The sequence below is a fragment of the Perognathus longimembris genome, chromosome 27 (assembly GCF_023159225.1).
Source record: "Perognathus longimembris pacificus isolate PPM17 chromosome 27, ASM2315922v1, whole genome shotgun sequence".
NCBI classification, from domain to species: domain Eukaryota; kingdom Metazoa; phylum Chordata; class Mammalia; order Rodentia; family Heteromyidae; genus Perognathus; species Perognathus longimembris.
Genome location: NC_063187.1, coordinates 4727996 through 4741367, shown reverse-complemented (window position 1 = coordinate 4741367; position 13372 = coordinate 4727996). Strand labels below are relative to the sequence as shown.

General features: G+C 52.7%; 1 protein-coding gene across 2 annotated transcripts; it reads left to right on the top strand.

Moving 5' to 3' along the window:
- The first annotated feature begins 2999 nt into the window (after positions 1-2999).
- Crebl2 (cAMP responsive element binding protein like 2) lies at positions 3000-12697 on the top strand. 2 transcript variants are annotated; one of them, XM_048335144.1, is made up of 4 exons: positions 3000-3183; positions 4863-5060; positions 5775-5919; positions 12532-12697. In XM_048335144.1, exons 1-4 carry the CDS (start codon positions 3169-3171, stop codon positions 12648-12650), a joined length of 477 nt encoding a protein of 158 aa, XP_048191101.1. In that variant the 5' UTR covers positions 3000-3168; the 3' UTR covers positions 12651-12697. The 2 variants fall into 2 exon arrangements, with proteins under 2 accessions (XP_048191101.1, XP_048191102.1); XM_048335145.1 differs by lacking the exon at positions 12532-12697 and adding an exon at positions 7825-8753 and having other exon boundaries at positions 3028-3183.
- The last annotated feature ends 675 nt before the right edge of the window (positions 12698-13372 follow it).

Below are 13372 nucleotides of genomic sequence, written 5' to 3'. Positions count from 1 at the left end.
CCTTTTTTCCTTTATTTTTTTTAAGGGCATGGAGAACTGATTACCCCGCCCCATGCGATCTCTTCTGCTGACCAGATTAAGAACGTGAGAGGCTTCAAGTGAGACTCAAGGCCTAGGAGGGCCATACCCAGAAGAGTCAGGAAGGGGGTCCCAGGCATCTGGGCTCACAGGGGTGTCCCTTGGGCTCCGGGGAGGCGGGGGGGGGGCAGGCTTCGGAGTCAGGACTGACCAAGGCCTTTCTACAGCAGTCCTGGGAGGGGGATCCAGTGCACTCCAGCTTTCTAGATCTTTCCATCTTGGCTTCATTACCTAGAGGATGGATAGCCTGCCTTGGAAGCCCTTGTTGATGGGTGTGGGGGAGGATGGTGGTGGTGGTGGTAAGCAGGGCAGAGGGGGGCAGAGGGGGGTGGTTGGGATGGGGCTATGTTGGCCAAAGTGCAAAATGTAGTTCACATCAGGAAAAGCAGGTGGTTCAAGCCTGTCGCTTCAGGAACGGCTTAGAGAGGTTTCAGTGCCACCTCTGGATGGATGCGTGGGTCATGAGAGGCAGGCACAAGGGCTGGAGGTGAGGCTCAAGCAGCAGAGCCCCTAGCAGATGTGCAAGGAAGGACACACTTTATCACACACACTACCTATGGCTTGCCACACCATGATGTTTCAAGTAGCAAAAAAAGAAAACTGTAATAATAATAATAATAATAATAATAAAACTGGCCAGGGATGGAAGGATTCACATTCAAGGCCTGCTGGAGTAAGGGGGGAAAAATAGCTCAGGAAACTCCATCTCCAAATGACCAGTAAATAAAAGCCAGGCGGGAGGCGTGGCTCTTCGGGTAGAGCGCCAGCCAAGAGAGCTGGAAGCCTGGAGTCCAAAGTGCAGTTCTGGCAAAGAAAAGAGCCCTTGTGCCTTGGAGAGGGAGTCTGTCCTGGGGGGGGGGGGGGGAAGGGAGAGGTGAGGGAAGGCAAGTTCTGACAGGGAAGGCTTGTAGTTGCCGGGGCTTCGCTTCTCTCCCTTCTCCTCTGCCCACTGGTGCTGGGGTCTGGGCCCAGCGGGGGCTGAGTTATTTGCGCCACCCCCCCCACCTCTGGAAATGTACACCCACACTGGGCCAGGGCAGTGTCAGGAGGTGCCGAGCCGTATGCAAATCCCACATAGTTGCCGGTGTGGGGGCGCCGGGCCAAATGCCTTTTAGAACAAAACCCCCAGAAACTTTCTCAGATGGAATCTTTTGCAGCCCCATGGACCAAGACAACTAAAGCTTTTGCAACCAGAAAGTCCAAGGGGGAGGGGGGGAAGGGATCCTGGCGGGGAGATAAATGACCTGGGGAACGCACAGCTATCACCCCAGGTGACTAACCCTGCTGGCTATGCTACTTAAAGTATGCCATGCAGCTCGAGGGCCACCTCTTTGTCCCCTGGTCCCCTTTGTGTCTCCCCCCCCCCCCCCCCGCCCGTCCCCCGCACATCTCCAGTCACCAGCGGCAAGAAGGCACTGTTGTTCACCATGGCCTTGGCATGCTAGGGCACAGAATACCGGCCAGTCCCCTGCCTGCCTCTTCTGTGGTTTCTGTGGGAAGTGTAAATGTGTGTGTGTGTATATGTGTGTGTGTGTGTGTGAGTCCTGGGGCTTGAACTTGGGGCCTGGGTGCTGTCCCTGAGTTTTTTTACTCAAGTCAGACACTCTACCCTTTGAGCCACAGCTCCCCTTGTGGGTTTTTATTTTTATTTTATTTATTTTATTTTATTTTTGGTGGTTAACTACTAAATGGACTTACCTGTCCGCGCTCGGCTTCAAGTCATGATCCTCAGATCTCAGCCCAGAAGCTGGGATGACTGGTAGTGTGAGCCACTAGCACTTGGCTCTCCACAAAGCTACTTTAATGAGAGGAGAGAGAGAGAGAGAGAGAGAGGCAGAGAGAGCTGGTAGGGCAGGTGAGACCGGTGTGTGCCACATGGTCAGTCTGTCACCACAAGAAACAGCACAGCGGCAGAATGTCCCGACGGACACTGCAGGACAACAATGCCTCTGTGTGGCGTCCCCCTGTGGCAGGAAATGTGTGTGTGTGTGCGCGTGCGTGAACGTGGGTTGCTGGGGAGAGAGTGGAGGGCGGGGAGGGAGGGAGAGCTGGGTGGTGGAGACTGAGAGGATGGTGCAGACTGAGAGGATGGTGCAGTGCAGGTGGCAAAAGGTGGGACCACGGATACACCCCCCCCCCCCCCAGGCCTTTCTTTCTTTAAAGCCCTGTTATTTCTTTAGATCTCAATTCCTGTCCCCAGTTGTGGCTGGATGCTTCTGTGTCCTGCAGGTATGAGGCACCAGTGCCTGGCTTTACCTGTTGAGATGGGAGGGGGAGGGGGGGTGCCTCACAGATATTTTTCCCGGGCTAGTCCTGAACCACCATCTTCCTGATCGCAGCCTCCCTTTTAGCTGGGGTCACAGACCTGCCCCACCATGCCCAGCCCCATGCCCCCTCCTTTAAATGTATTTGTTGTCACACCTTTCCTTTGTCCCCGGTTTGAGGCCTGGTGCTCTCTGCCCACTGTAACTTCTCCTTAGCTCTTTCTGCTCAAGGCTGGCACGAGACCACTGGAGTCACAACTCCACTTCCGGCTTTTTGCTGGCTACTTGGCGGATAACACCTGTCTCTGCCCAGGCTGGTTTCGAACCGCGATCCTCAGACTCCTGTCCTCCAGGTCGGGGGCCCAAACACTAGGCCCAGAGCATTGTGGGAGCCGTAGTTTCCCTGGCTCCCTGCCCCGGCCCGGCTGCTGGGCGCTAGTGGGCCTCCGAACAACAGCCGCCCCTGGCCGAGGCTCTGTGGGACTTGTAGTTCTTTCCCAGCCTGCCTCGTACAGACTACGGGGAAGAGAAGACTACAATTCCCAGAATTCCGCGCGGGCACGGCGGCCGCCGAGGTCCTGCCGTCTCCAGTCCCGGCCAGTCTGCGGGCATCTGTAAACACCCCGAGGCCGTCATGGGGCGTGCGGCGGAGGCGGTGGCCCCGCAGCGGGGCGTTCGCGGCGGGCCCCGGCGTCCGCTTCGCCGGTCTTGAGGCGGCCTCAGGGCCCGGGGACGACGGCTGCGGGGAGGCGGGCCGGGGGAGGAAGGAGGCGGCGGACCTCATCCCGTTCTCGGGGGCGCCTGGGCCGGGTGGCGGCCTGCGGCCATGGACGACAGCAAGGTGGGCGTAGGGGGTCGCGAGGGGATGTGGGGGGGGGGGCGGTGGGGAGGGCGCGGGGCCGGGGTGGACGTGAAGTGGGGGGCCCGGAGCACCAGCGGGCCCCGCCTCCTCCTGCTTCCCCCCACACCCCCAGTGCTGCCCGGCCTCTGGGCCTGTGGCGCCCTAGGCCTGTGGGGTGTGCGGGCCTCGGGGCCTGGGCCTCCACTTAGGATAATATGGAAGTTCCCCACCAGCACTGGCTGTATGGTGCCCAGAATGGCCCTCTCTCTGAATTCTCACCCCTCTGGCAACCCAGTTGGTCCAAAGCCTGGACATGGCCTCTGGCCTTTTCTTCGTGGGCTCCCACCAGCCCGGGTTCACAGCTACTAACTAGTGTTTGTGCACCCTGTGGCCCCCCCCTCTTGATCCTCACTCAGACCACCCCCCTATACACAGCCCCCCTGTTCCCTCCTTGCCTGGGCGTGGTGGGGCTCTGCTGAGCTCCAGGGGTTCTGTGGCCAGAACCCAAGGCTCACCTGCTCAAGAATACCTCCAAGAAGAGCACTTGGAGCCAGGGCCGTGGCTCAGCTCCTAATCCTAGCCACTCTTGCAGCGGAAATCCGAGCATTCAGGTTCAGAAAACTCTCTGAGACCCTTAACTCCAATTAACTAGCAGAAAAGCTAAGGAATAGTGTCCAGGCCCTTAGGTTCAAGCCCCAGGACTGGCACATAAAGAGAGAGAAAATCTTGAATTTCCTATTAATCTATTTAATATCCATCACTGTCTGGACTTTTCACCTTTCCTAAACTAAATCACTTGAGGTACATCATTCCTCATAGAGTTTTATATGCGTGTTATGTATTTCTTTCATGATAAGCATGAAACACAGATAAAGCAATTTATACTCAGAGAAGTCGTCATGGACTTCTTTGTTGAGTCGTTAACATGGCGATCATAATGAGCTTATAATTTTTTTTTTTTTTTTTTGGCCAGTCCTGGGCCTTGGACTCAGGGCCTGAGCACTGTCCCTGGCTTTTTCCCGCTCAAGGCTAGCACTCTGCCACTTGAGCCACAGCACCGCTTCTGGCCGTTTTCTGTATATGTGGTGCTGGGGAATCGAACCTAGGGCCTCATGTATCCGAGGCAGGCACTCTTGCCACTAGGCTATATCCCCAGCCACCGAGCTTATAATTTTTACTGTGGGGTTTTTACTTCCTCAGGTGTTAAAAATTCTTCATAATCTAAACACAGTATATTAGCTACCTCCATATGACCTGAAAAGTATACTGTTAAAGTATCTAAACTTAATTTTTATTATTTGTTTGTTTATTTTTACTGGTCCTGGTGCTCTCCCTGAGCCTCTTTGTGCTTAAGGTTAAGCGACAGCACCGCTTCCAGCTTTTTCTGAGTAGTTTATTGGAGGTACTCATGGACTTTGCTGCCCTGGCTGTCTTTGAACTGCAATCCTCACCTCTCAGCCCCCTGAGTAGCTGGGATGACAGGCGTGAGCCACAGGTGCCCAGCTTAAACTTAACTATGATTGAGTTGCTAGTGAAAGCCTCTTTGCACCCCCCTCTTGCCATGAGTGTCCTGGGGAGGGCTCTGGTTGATCAAAGGCTATCCAGCCGTGCCCTGGCCGTGCAAGCGGGCCACTGGAGCACAGCGGCTATGCCCAGTGGTGCCTTCTCTCCTGCTGCAGGTGGTAGGTGGCAAAGTGAAGAAGCCAGGCAAGCGAGGCCGGAAGCCGGCCAAAATTGACCTGAAAGCCAAGCTGGAGAGGAGCCGGCAGAGTGCCCGGGAGTGCCGTGCCCGGAAGAAGCTCCGCTACCAGTACCTGGAGGAATTGGTGTCCAGCCGAGAGCGGGCCATCTGTGCCCTCCGAGAGGAGCTGGACATGGTAATGGTGGGATGCCCTCCGTGCTACCTGGTGGTAGCAGCACCCTCAGTGCCGCCTGGCGCTCACAGGCTCCTCAAAATGGAGCGGCCTGCCCTGCTGGGTCTCTGCAAAGGCTAGTCCTCTGGTAGCTGGTGAATGTGTGTATGTGCTAGTGCGTGTGCATGCATGTGTGTACAGGTGTGTGTACGTGCATAATAGGCTTACACTGCCTCACTGCTTGGTGCAGGGCAGGTTCCATGGGTAGATTGCTAGTGAGAGAAGAAACTAGAAAACCACCTTGGCTACAAAAAGGCTCTACATTTATACACTACTGGGACTACTGGGTAGCCAGGCATGGTGGCACCTGCTTGTAATCCCAGCATCTGAAGGCCCAAGTGGGAGGATGACTAGATTGAGGCCAGCCTGGGCTGTCTAGCAATTCTTGTCTTAAATCACATCACACGTTATCTATTTCCAGTTGCAGCAATGCAGTAGAATGCTGGGTGACAGTGGGCGAGTGAATTTACGTGTTTATTCATTCAGTATGGGGTGATGGCAGTGGGCGGGGGGCAGTGGCAATGCCAGCCTGAGCTCTGAAAGGCTAGAGCAGCCCCCGCAGCCAGGCAGAAATTGGGCTCGCCTTGCTATCATGTAGTCATGGTGTGGAAGCTGCAGCCGTGTGTGTGTGTGTATATGTGTGTATGTGTGTCACCTATACTTGCTTCTCTCTTCCAGTACAAGCAGTGGTGCGTGGCCATGGACCAAGGCAAGATCCCTTCTGAGATCAAGGCCCTGCTCACTGCGGAAGAGCAGAGCAAATCTCAGCAGAGCACCAGCAGGCTCGGCAAGACCGGCAAGGCAGACGCCGCCAGCAATTCCTGTGCGTACAGCACCCACCCTGGGGCAGCCCGCAGGCCGGGTGTGCGTGTGTGATGTGTGTGTGTGTCTGGTATATGATGTTCATGCTTAAAGCATGAGCTTGATGTGTGTATGCAGCGCACAGGTGCAGCTGAAGTGGCTGTGTGTGTTCTCCAAACTGAAGTGTGGTTTCCATGGTGTTTATAGAGAGCAAGTGAAGGTCAAGCATGTGGTGCATACCTGTCATCCTAGCACTCAGGAAGTTGAGGCAAGGGAGATCTTGAGTTCAAGGCTGGCCTGGACCACATAGCAAGAGCTCATTCCATAAGCAGGAGTGGCACCACTTACTATTTAGAGCTCACAAGAACTTTCACCTAAGCTAAATATTTAATAATTGGAATGAAGGTTTATACTCATAATTCTTTAGGAGTACACACTATATGCTTAGCATGCCCAAGGCCCTTGGGTTCGATCCCAGCTCCCACAAAATGAAAGAATTAGGAGAGGGCTGGGTGAGTCTCCCAGGGCCCCCTGGCGCAGTGGTGGCGGTTAAACCAGGGTTGCTCACGGGCCATCTTTGTAGCAAGGCGAAAGCACACTGTGAGCTGTGAGGTATCGTGGAAGAGATGACGAGGCCCCATGGTCATTCCAACCCCAGGACCAGATCTTGCTTGTGGGGATGGACGCCTAGGTTGGCTGCGTGTGGGTTGAGTTTTGTGGAATGGAAGGTTCTTGTCTAGTGCTAGCCTCTCCCAGGTCTGGTTGGCGGCCCTCCTCCCCCCCCCCACCCCCAGGCATCTCCATTCTGGATGGCCTTGATGCAAGAAGTGTCAGTTTTGAGGAAATGAGCTTCTCTTGTTCTCTGTGTGGCTCCACGGTGGCGTCGGAGCCCAAGGTCAGAAAGATTGGCTGCTGCCTTTATCTCAGAAGTTGGACATGGCCCTGTACTTCGGCTTGCATTTGTTTCTCTTGATGGTGTAAGGGAGGCCGTGTGCTATGCAAACACTACTTGTTCAGTAGTGAAGACTATGTGATGTTGGGCCTACCATGGTGGCACTCCTGGGGAGTCCCAGGACTTGGGAGGCTGAGGCAGGAATGTGAGCTCTGGGCCAGCTTGGACTAGTTAGGGAGGACCTTACATTAGCCATCTAAGAAAAAGGAATAAGATGCCAGCATGGGCCTCATTTCTGCAGTTAGTCTGGTGACACTGAGTAATTACAAGAAATACAATGGTGGGGCTCCTGCTTACAAGTGCTTAGACAGGAGAAGGTGTCACCTTTTATAAACTGTGCATGAAGTTGAAAAGATTGACTTGATGTTTATTAAATGAGGGAGCGATGCACCTGAGTCCAAACTGAATAATGAAAAAAGCAAAATTTGCCTACTTGTCTCTTGGTTTGCATTTTTTGTTTCGATTGGTCATGGTATTTGTTATTTTTTTGGCCAGTCCTGGGCCTTGGACTCAGGGCCTGAGCACTGTCCCTGGCTTCTTCCCGCTCAAGGCTAGCACTCTGCCACCTGAGCCACAGCACCCATATATGTGGTGCTGGGGAATCGAACCGAGAGCTTCATGTGTAGGAGGCAAGCACTCTTGCCCCTAGGCCATATTCCCAGCCCTGGTCATGGGATTTGAACTGAGGGCCTGGGTGCTGTCTCTAAGCTCTCTTACTCATGGTTACTGCTCTACCATTTGAGCCACAGCTCCACTTTTGGCTTTTTGGTGGTTCATTGCAGGTAAGAGGCTCATGGAGACTTTTTTGCCTGGGCTGGCTCGAAACCGCGATCCTTAGATCTCAGCCTCGAGTAGCTAGGATTACAGGTGTGAGTCACCAGCACCTGGCCTGATACAACATTTAAAAAGCAGAGCCCATGAATTGTGGGACAGGCTGGGCAGACTTCACCAACCAGTGAACCTGGTGTTTTGCAGGGTGAAGGTCTGTGAGGAGCTCTGATTGCCACGAAGGGCGCCCTGGCCCCCCGACTCTGAGAGTCTGTGGCATCTGCCAGTTGTGCAAGCGAGTGTGGATCGCAGATCAGAGCGTGGAGTTTCTGCCCTAACCCCACCATGCCTGCCACGTTCAAGTGTGGCGATGCTCGAAAACCGGGAATAGAAAACGGGTGAAGACTGGGTCTTGGTACCTGAACTCCACATGGCTTCTTTGGTTAATTGATGTTCTTTCCATGTAATCGGGTGTATGGACGCAGTGCATGCATGTGTGTGTGCATGCGTGTGTTTGCTTGTGTTTGGGTGTCACCTCCTCTCATTTTGGTCACCCCACAAGGAGAAACCAAATGGGCTGACAGGTGCTGGGTCTTTATACTGACTTGAGTCAAGTGTATTTCTGGCTCCATCCATGATTGCTCAGCCCTTCCAGCATAAGCGTTCGTGAACTACCATCTCTGTTGTTAAATCCACACCTGTGCCAATAATGTACATGTCAGCCAAACCCACTGTGGAGGCCCCGTGGCAGCTCCCACGAACCCCACCACGAGGCCCTGTGGCAGCCCGTCTGGGCCGCTGCTGTCTTCCCAGCTGTATTTACACTTTTGCTGTGGCCAAGTGGACACGTGGAGAGTAGTCACATTCGATTTTTAACCAGAGCAGCCACCAGTCACCCGTGTGTGTGTATGTATGTGTCTGTCTGTCTGTTTGGAGGACTGGCCTGTTTGTGTTCCCAGTTCATTCAACTTTGTGAAGAAGATGGGGAAACGGATGTTGACACCAAGTCTGGGCCTCCCTCTCTGGGGCAGAGCCAGGGTGTAGGGCTGGCAAACACCAGGACTCGGCCTCCTCCTGGCCCGAGTGTCCTCCTAGGTGTGTCTCAGTCTGGGTCCTGTGGTCCAGAGGAGGAGGAGGAGGGTGACAGGGCAGGCAGGGGGTGGCAGGGCAGGCATGGCTGTGCGGGTCCCAGCATGCCTCACTTCTAGGAGCCCTCATCCCTGTGACTGTCACCCATGCCCCCTCCTTCCCTTCCTGCCACACCATTCTGATCGTCACCCTAAGAAAGACAGTGTTACCGCAGTTGCGAGGCAGGGTGGCACCTAGACTGTCTATGGGCCGCCCAGGGTGCATCCCGGTGAGAGGGAAGTGTTCCTCTGCTCTGCTCTGCCCTCAGTGCGCAGTCCACGCTCGGGTTACTGGTGAGAGCAGCCGGCAGGCCGGGTTTCTGCGTTGCGTTCCCACGTGTCTAATGTCTTCCTAGGGCCGTGGTATAGACCGCGTGGAGATGGCTTGGCCACGCCCCAGCACTTAAATGCGGCTCGGGGTTGTGGATTGTCCCCTGCTTGACTCAATGGTCTATCTTTGTTCCTGTCTGTGCTGAATTTACTATCTTCTGATCGCCCCGATGTCATTTCACAGCAGACATTCCAAAAGGGGCATCAAGGAGTCCTTGGTCTGGTGGTCCCTGTGCCCGGGGCACCATTTGATTTTTTTTCCCACATGGTTTTGGACTGCATCAGATCAAGTGAATCTCCTGGTCTCTGAAAAGGAGTTGGATCGCAATGGGAACCGTGCTGGCCGCATGCTTTGGCAGCCTAGAAGCATGTGTTCCCTTTGATCAAAGCCATGGGACTTCGCCTCCCCCTTGTCCCTTCCCCTTCTTCCCCCACGCCACCTCCCTGCTCTTTCCTTCCCTTCTTCCCTCCCTCCCCTTCCCTCTCCTCCTCCCCCCCTCCCATGTGCAGGGCACCTCACCTCTGCTATTCCACTGGGGCTGACCACTGAGCACAGCCCCTTCCTTCCCCCCCCCCCCCCATAGCTCCTGTTCTCCTTTCCTTCTTCCCCAGAGAAAGGCAGGGAAGTAGGGACGTTGGGGGGCGGGGGCGTGGTGTGCACCCCAGCCACCTGGCAGAATCTCAGCATCAGCAACTCCCCAGATGAAGCCCTTCAAACTTTTTTTCCCCCCTATTTGGTCAAAAATCTCTCTGTTCTGTCTAAATCACAGCTATCACTGTTTGCCAGCTAATTGACAAAACTTAGCATCACCAGTTCGCATTTTATTTTAACCTATCATCTTTCAATTATGATAGATTTGATTTGGCTAATTACAGAAAGTATAACTTTAAACTGGACTTAATCTTTAGTTAAAGGCAAATAAAACCTAAAGAAAAACCATAAATGCTGTATTTCACAAATCAGATGTGTAATATCAATTACCTCTTTTGTTCTTAAAAGGAGGACAATTATTAAGCCACATGGTATTTGGGGCATTGAAGGATTTTTTTTCCTGAAGAGCATTGTACAATTATATTTTTATGAAAAATAAAGTATCTTCACCAGAAACTTGTCCAGTTGTCTTTTTCAGAGTACTGTAAATATGTCTATTTGCTTAGCATCATTTTTAAAAACTGTGCGATTTAGAGAGAAGACTCGGTCTTGGGTCCATTTGTGAGTCACCTTGCATGAGAATATCGTGGTTCAAAATCAGTGGGGGCAGAAAAGTCTGTGAGACTCCAAAACAACCAGCAAAAAGCCAGGCTGGAGGTGTGGCTCAAGTAGTAGAGCACCAGTTAAGCAAACAAGCTGAGTGGGCCCAAGGACTTGAGTTCAAACTTCAGTACCAGCAAAAGAAAGATAAAAAGGAAAATTTCAGTACCACCAAGATAAATATAAAAATAAAACAACTGTGAGTGTGTCTCAAGTGGTAAAATCACATGTCTATCAAGCATGAAGCCCAGGATTCAATCCCCAATACTAGAAAGCAAAGAGGTAACTTGCTATTCAGCAATAGATGGCCCATACAGATCTCTGGTTTTCCTTAAATACGTATTTCATTTTAGTTTTTAATAGTCTATAACATCTTCCACAGGACAGTGACAAAGATGGCCCTAACCCCCCTTCCTGCTTTTCAGATTCCAGACTCCACAATCAGTTTGCAGACTACCCTCCTAGCCCCAGTTGCTCTGGACGTGGTGTCAGAACTTGGGGCTCACTGGGGAAGGCAGTCTCCACTCTTGGGCCCCACTGCTCCTCAGGTTGAGTCTCCAATCAGGAAAAGTAGGGGTGCAAATCCACCCCAGCCCCCAGCATGGTGGATGGACCCTGGGGGCCTGGCATCCCCCATCAGGAGCCCAAAGTTCCCTCTGCAGAGCTCCAGGCTCCCCGCCCAGTCTGTATGTGCCCAGCTGATAATCGGAAAAAAACACAGCATTTCCCAGTCTCCTACAATCGTAAAACATCATGGCAATTGCAAATTTTTCATTAGCGAAGGCCTGGGTGCTGGTGGCTCATGCCTGTAATCTTGCTCAGGAGAGTGAGTCCTGGAAGACTGCAGTTCAAAGTCAGCCTGGACTAAAGAGTTGAGTCTCCATCTTCAGTTAACTAGCAAAAGGCCAGCCTGGAGGCATGGCTCAAGTGTTAGCGTGTTGGCCATGAGCAAAAACAGTTGTTCGAACACAAAGCTGTGAGCCCAAGCTTTGGTACCAGCAAGACAATACTATTCAAAGGGGCTTTTGTAGTCATTGTGATTTCTCAGTATTGGGGACCCAACCCCGGGCCTTGTATATTTCAGGCAAGGACTTGAGCCACACACCCCTAGTAGCCTCACATCCATATTCTTTACAGTAGTTGTGTTCCCCGGTTAGTCCTGCCTTTGGCTTTCCTTTGGGCCTCACCTTGCAGTCACCGAAGCTGCCTTGTTAGCACCTGCTCTCAACTTTTGTGCTCCCCAACGGTGACCCAGTGTACTGGGGGTCAATCAAGTCACGTTCCCTTGCTGACTTTCCAGTGATTTTGAGAACCCCGGCCTTGCTCCCATCAAAGTTGGCTTCCCTCTGTGTTCTGCACCCCAGCTTTAAGCTCTTCCTGCCTAGCAAGTATTTGGAGAGGGTATGGCCGGGTGGATTGGATGTGATCTCAGGGAAGGGGGAGGTACCTGCCTTCAGGTATGCCAGCTACCCAGGTAACACAGGTACTCCTGGGGGTGGACCTGACAGTAACTTTCATTGAGGCCTTATCTGAAATTTTCCCTAAGGGAGGTGTGTGGTGTGTACACATGGGAGAGCTGGTGTGCACTGGTCCTAGGGTTTGGACTTGGCCTTCACTTTAGCTTGACATTTGCACTCGAGGCTGGTGCTCTACCACTTCTACCATACCTTCATTTCCATCCGGATGCGCATTCTGAGTCCCAATGCTAACGGGGGTAGAGGAGAGGCCTTGGCCACTGCCAGTTTGGGGGTTCTGTGGGATTAAATCACCTTGTGACTGGCAGGTGCGTGTCTGCGGGTGTCGTGTGGTGTGGGAATGTCATCTGGCATGGTGGAGTTTTGTGCTTTGAGCTCCCTGATGGATTGATCTCAGTGGGTCCGGGGGCTCCGCGGTCCCACACTGCCACCAAGTGGCCATGTCGGGAACCTGCGTCTGTGTCCAGGTTCTTAGTTTCTTGGATGAATGGATGGGCGGAGGGTGAAGGGAAGCCGGGGCGCTGCTGTCTTCTTCCTACTTGGCCCATGGCGGGGGTGGGGGGGGGGAGGGGGGGGCAGGGGTGAAGCAGTGCTGAACTGGGGGTGCAGAAGGCTTTTGATTGACCCTGACTTCACCTCTTTAGTTACAAGTTCAGCTTCTGATGCTATGAGCTTGGCCCCCTCTGTGCTGACTCTAATTTCTTGTTTCTTTTATTTGTGCTTATAACAGATGGGGACAACTTCAAAGAGAGAAAACTAGGCAACGCCACGCATCTTCTACCTAAGGCTCCTGATTGTTTCGCCATGAGGTTAAAGGATGGGAGGCTTCCAGCGAGATCTCCAATGTAGCCGGGCACTGGCGCTCAAGCCGTAATACTGGCGCTCAGGCCCGTAATCCCAGTTACTCAGGAGGCTTGAGATCTGAGGATCACAGTTTGAAGCTAGCCGGAGAAGAAAACCCATGAGACTCTTTATCTGCAGAACTAACCAGCACAAAGTTGGAAATGAGCAGTGGCTCAAGTGGTAGAGCGCCAGCCTTGAGCAAAAAAAAAAAAAAAAAAAGCTCAAGGACAACACCAGGCCCTGAGTTCAAGCCCTAGTACTGGCAGAAAAAAAAAAAAAAAAAGAGAAAAGATCCCCATGTATAAAGGACAATTGAGAGAAGATGGACAGTGCCCACTCCTCCTAGATGCTGCTTGGTAGAAGCAAGAAAAATTCCTGGAATGTTCCAAACTGGCATCTTTGAGAATGTTTGAACTATGTAACCCCCATAGTTACAAAAACTCAGTGTGGAGAGAACAATGAGGCAGAGGATTCCTCAAGACTGAGTGAGAAAAGATGCTTGTCGGCATCTAACTAATACACATTGTAATTGCATTGTAATTATATTGTAACTAACGTATATTTTTCTTTTTTTCCTTTGGTGCCAATCCTGGAGCTTGAAATCAGGGCCTGGGCGCTGTCCTTGAGCTGCTTTGCTCAAGGCTAGTGCTCTATCACTTGAGCCACAGCTCCGCTTCCAGCTTTTTTTTGTGGGGGGGGCGGTAATTTATTGGAGATAAGAGTCTCAC

What these genes read in the sequence shown, in the direction of transcription:
- Crebl2 (XM_048335144.1), top strand. An exon ending in TCCGAGAGGAGCTGGACATG is followed by an intron (nt 5,061 to 5,774) that starts GTAATGGTGGGA and finishes TCTCTCTTCCAG; the next exon opens with TACAAGCAGTGGTGCGTGGC. An exon ending in AGACGCCGCCAGCAATTCCT is followed by an intron (nt 5,920 to 12,531) that starts GTGCGTACAGCA and finishes TGCTTATAACAG; the next exon opens with ATGGGGACAACTTCAAAGAG.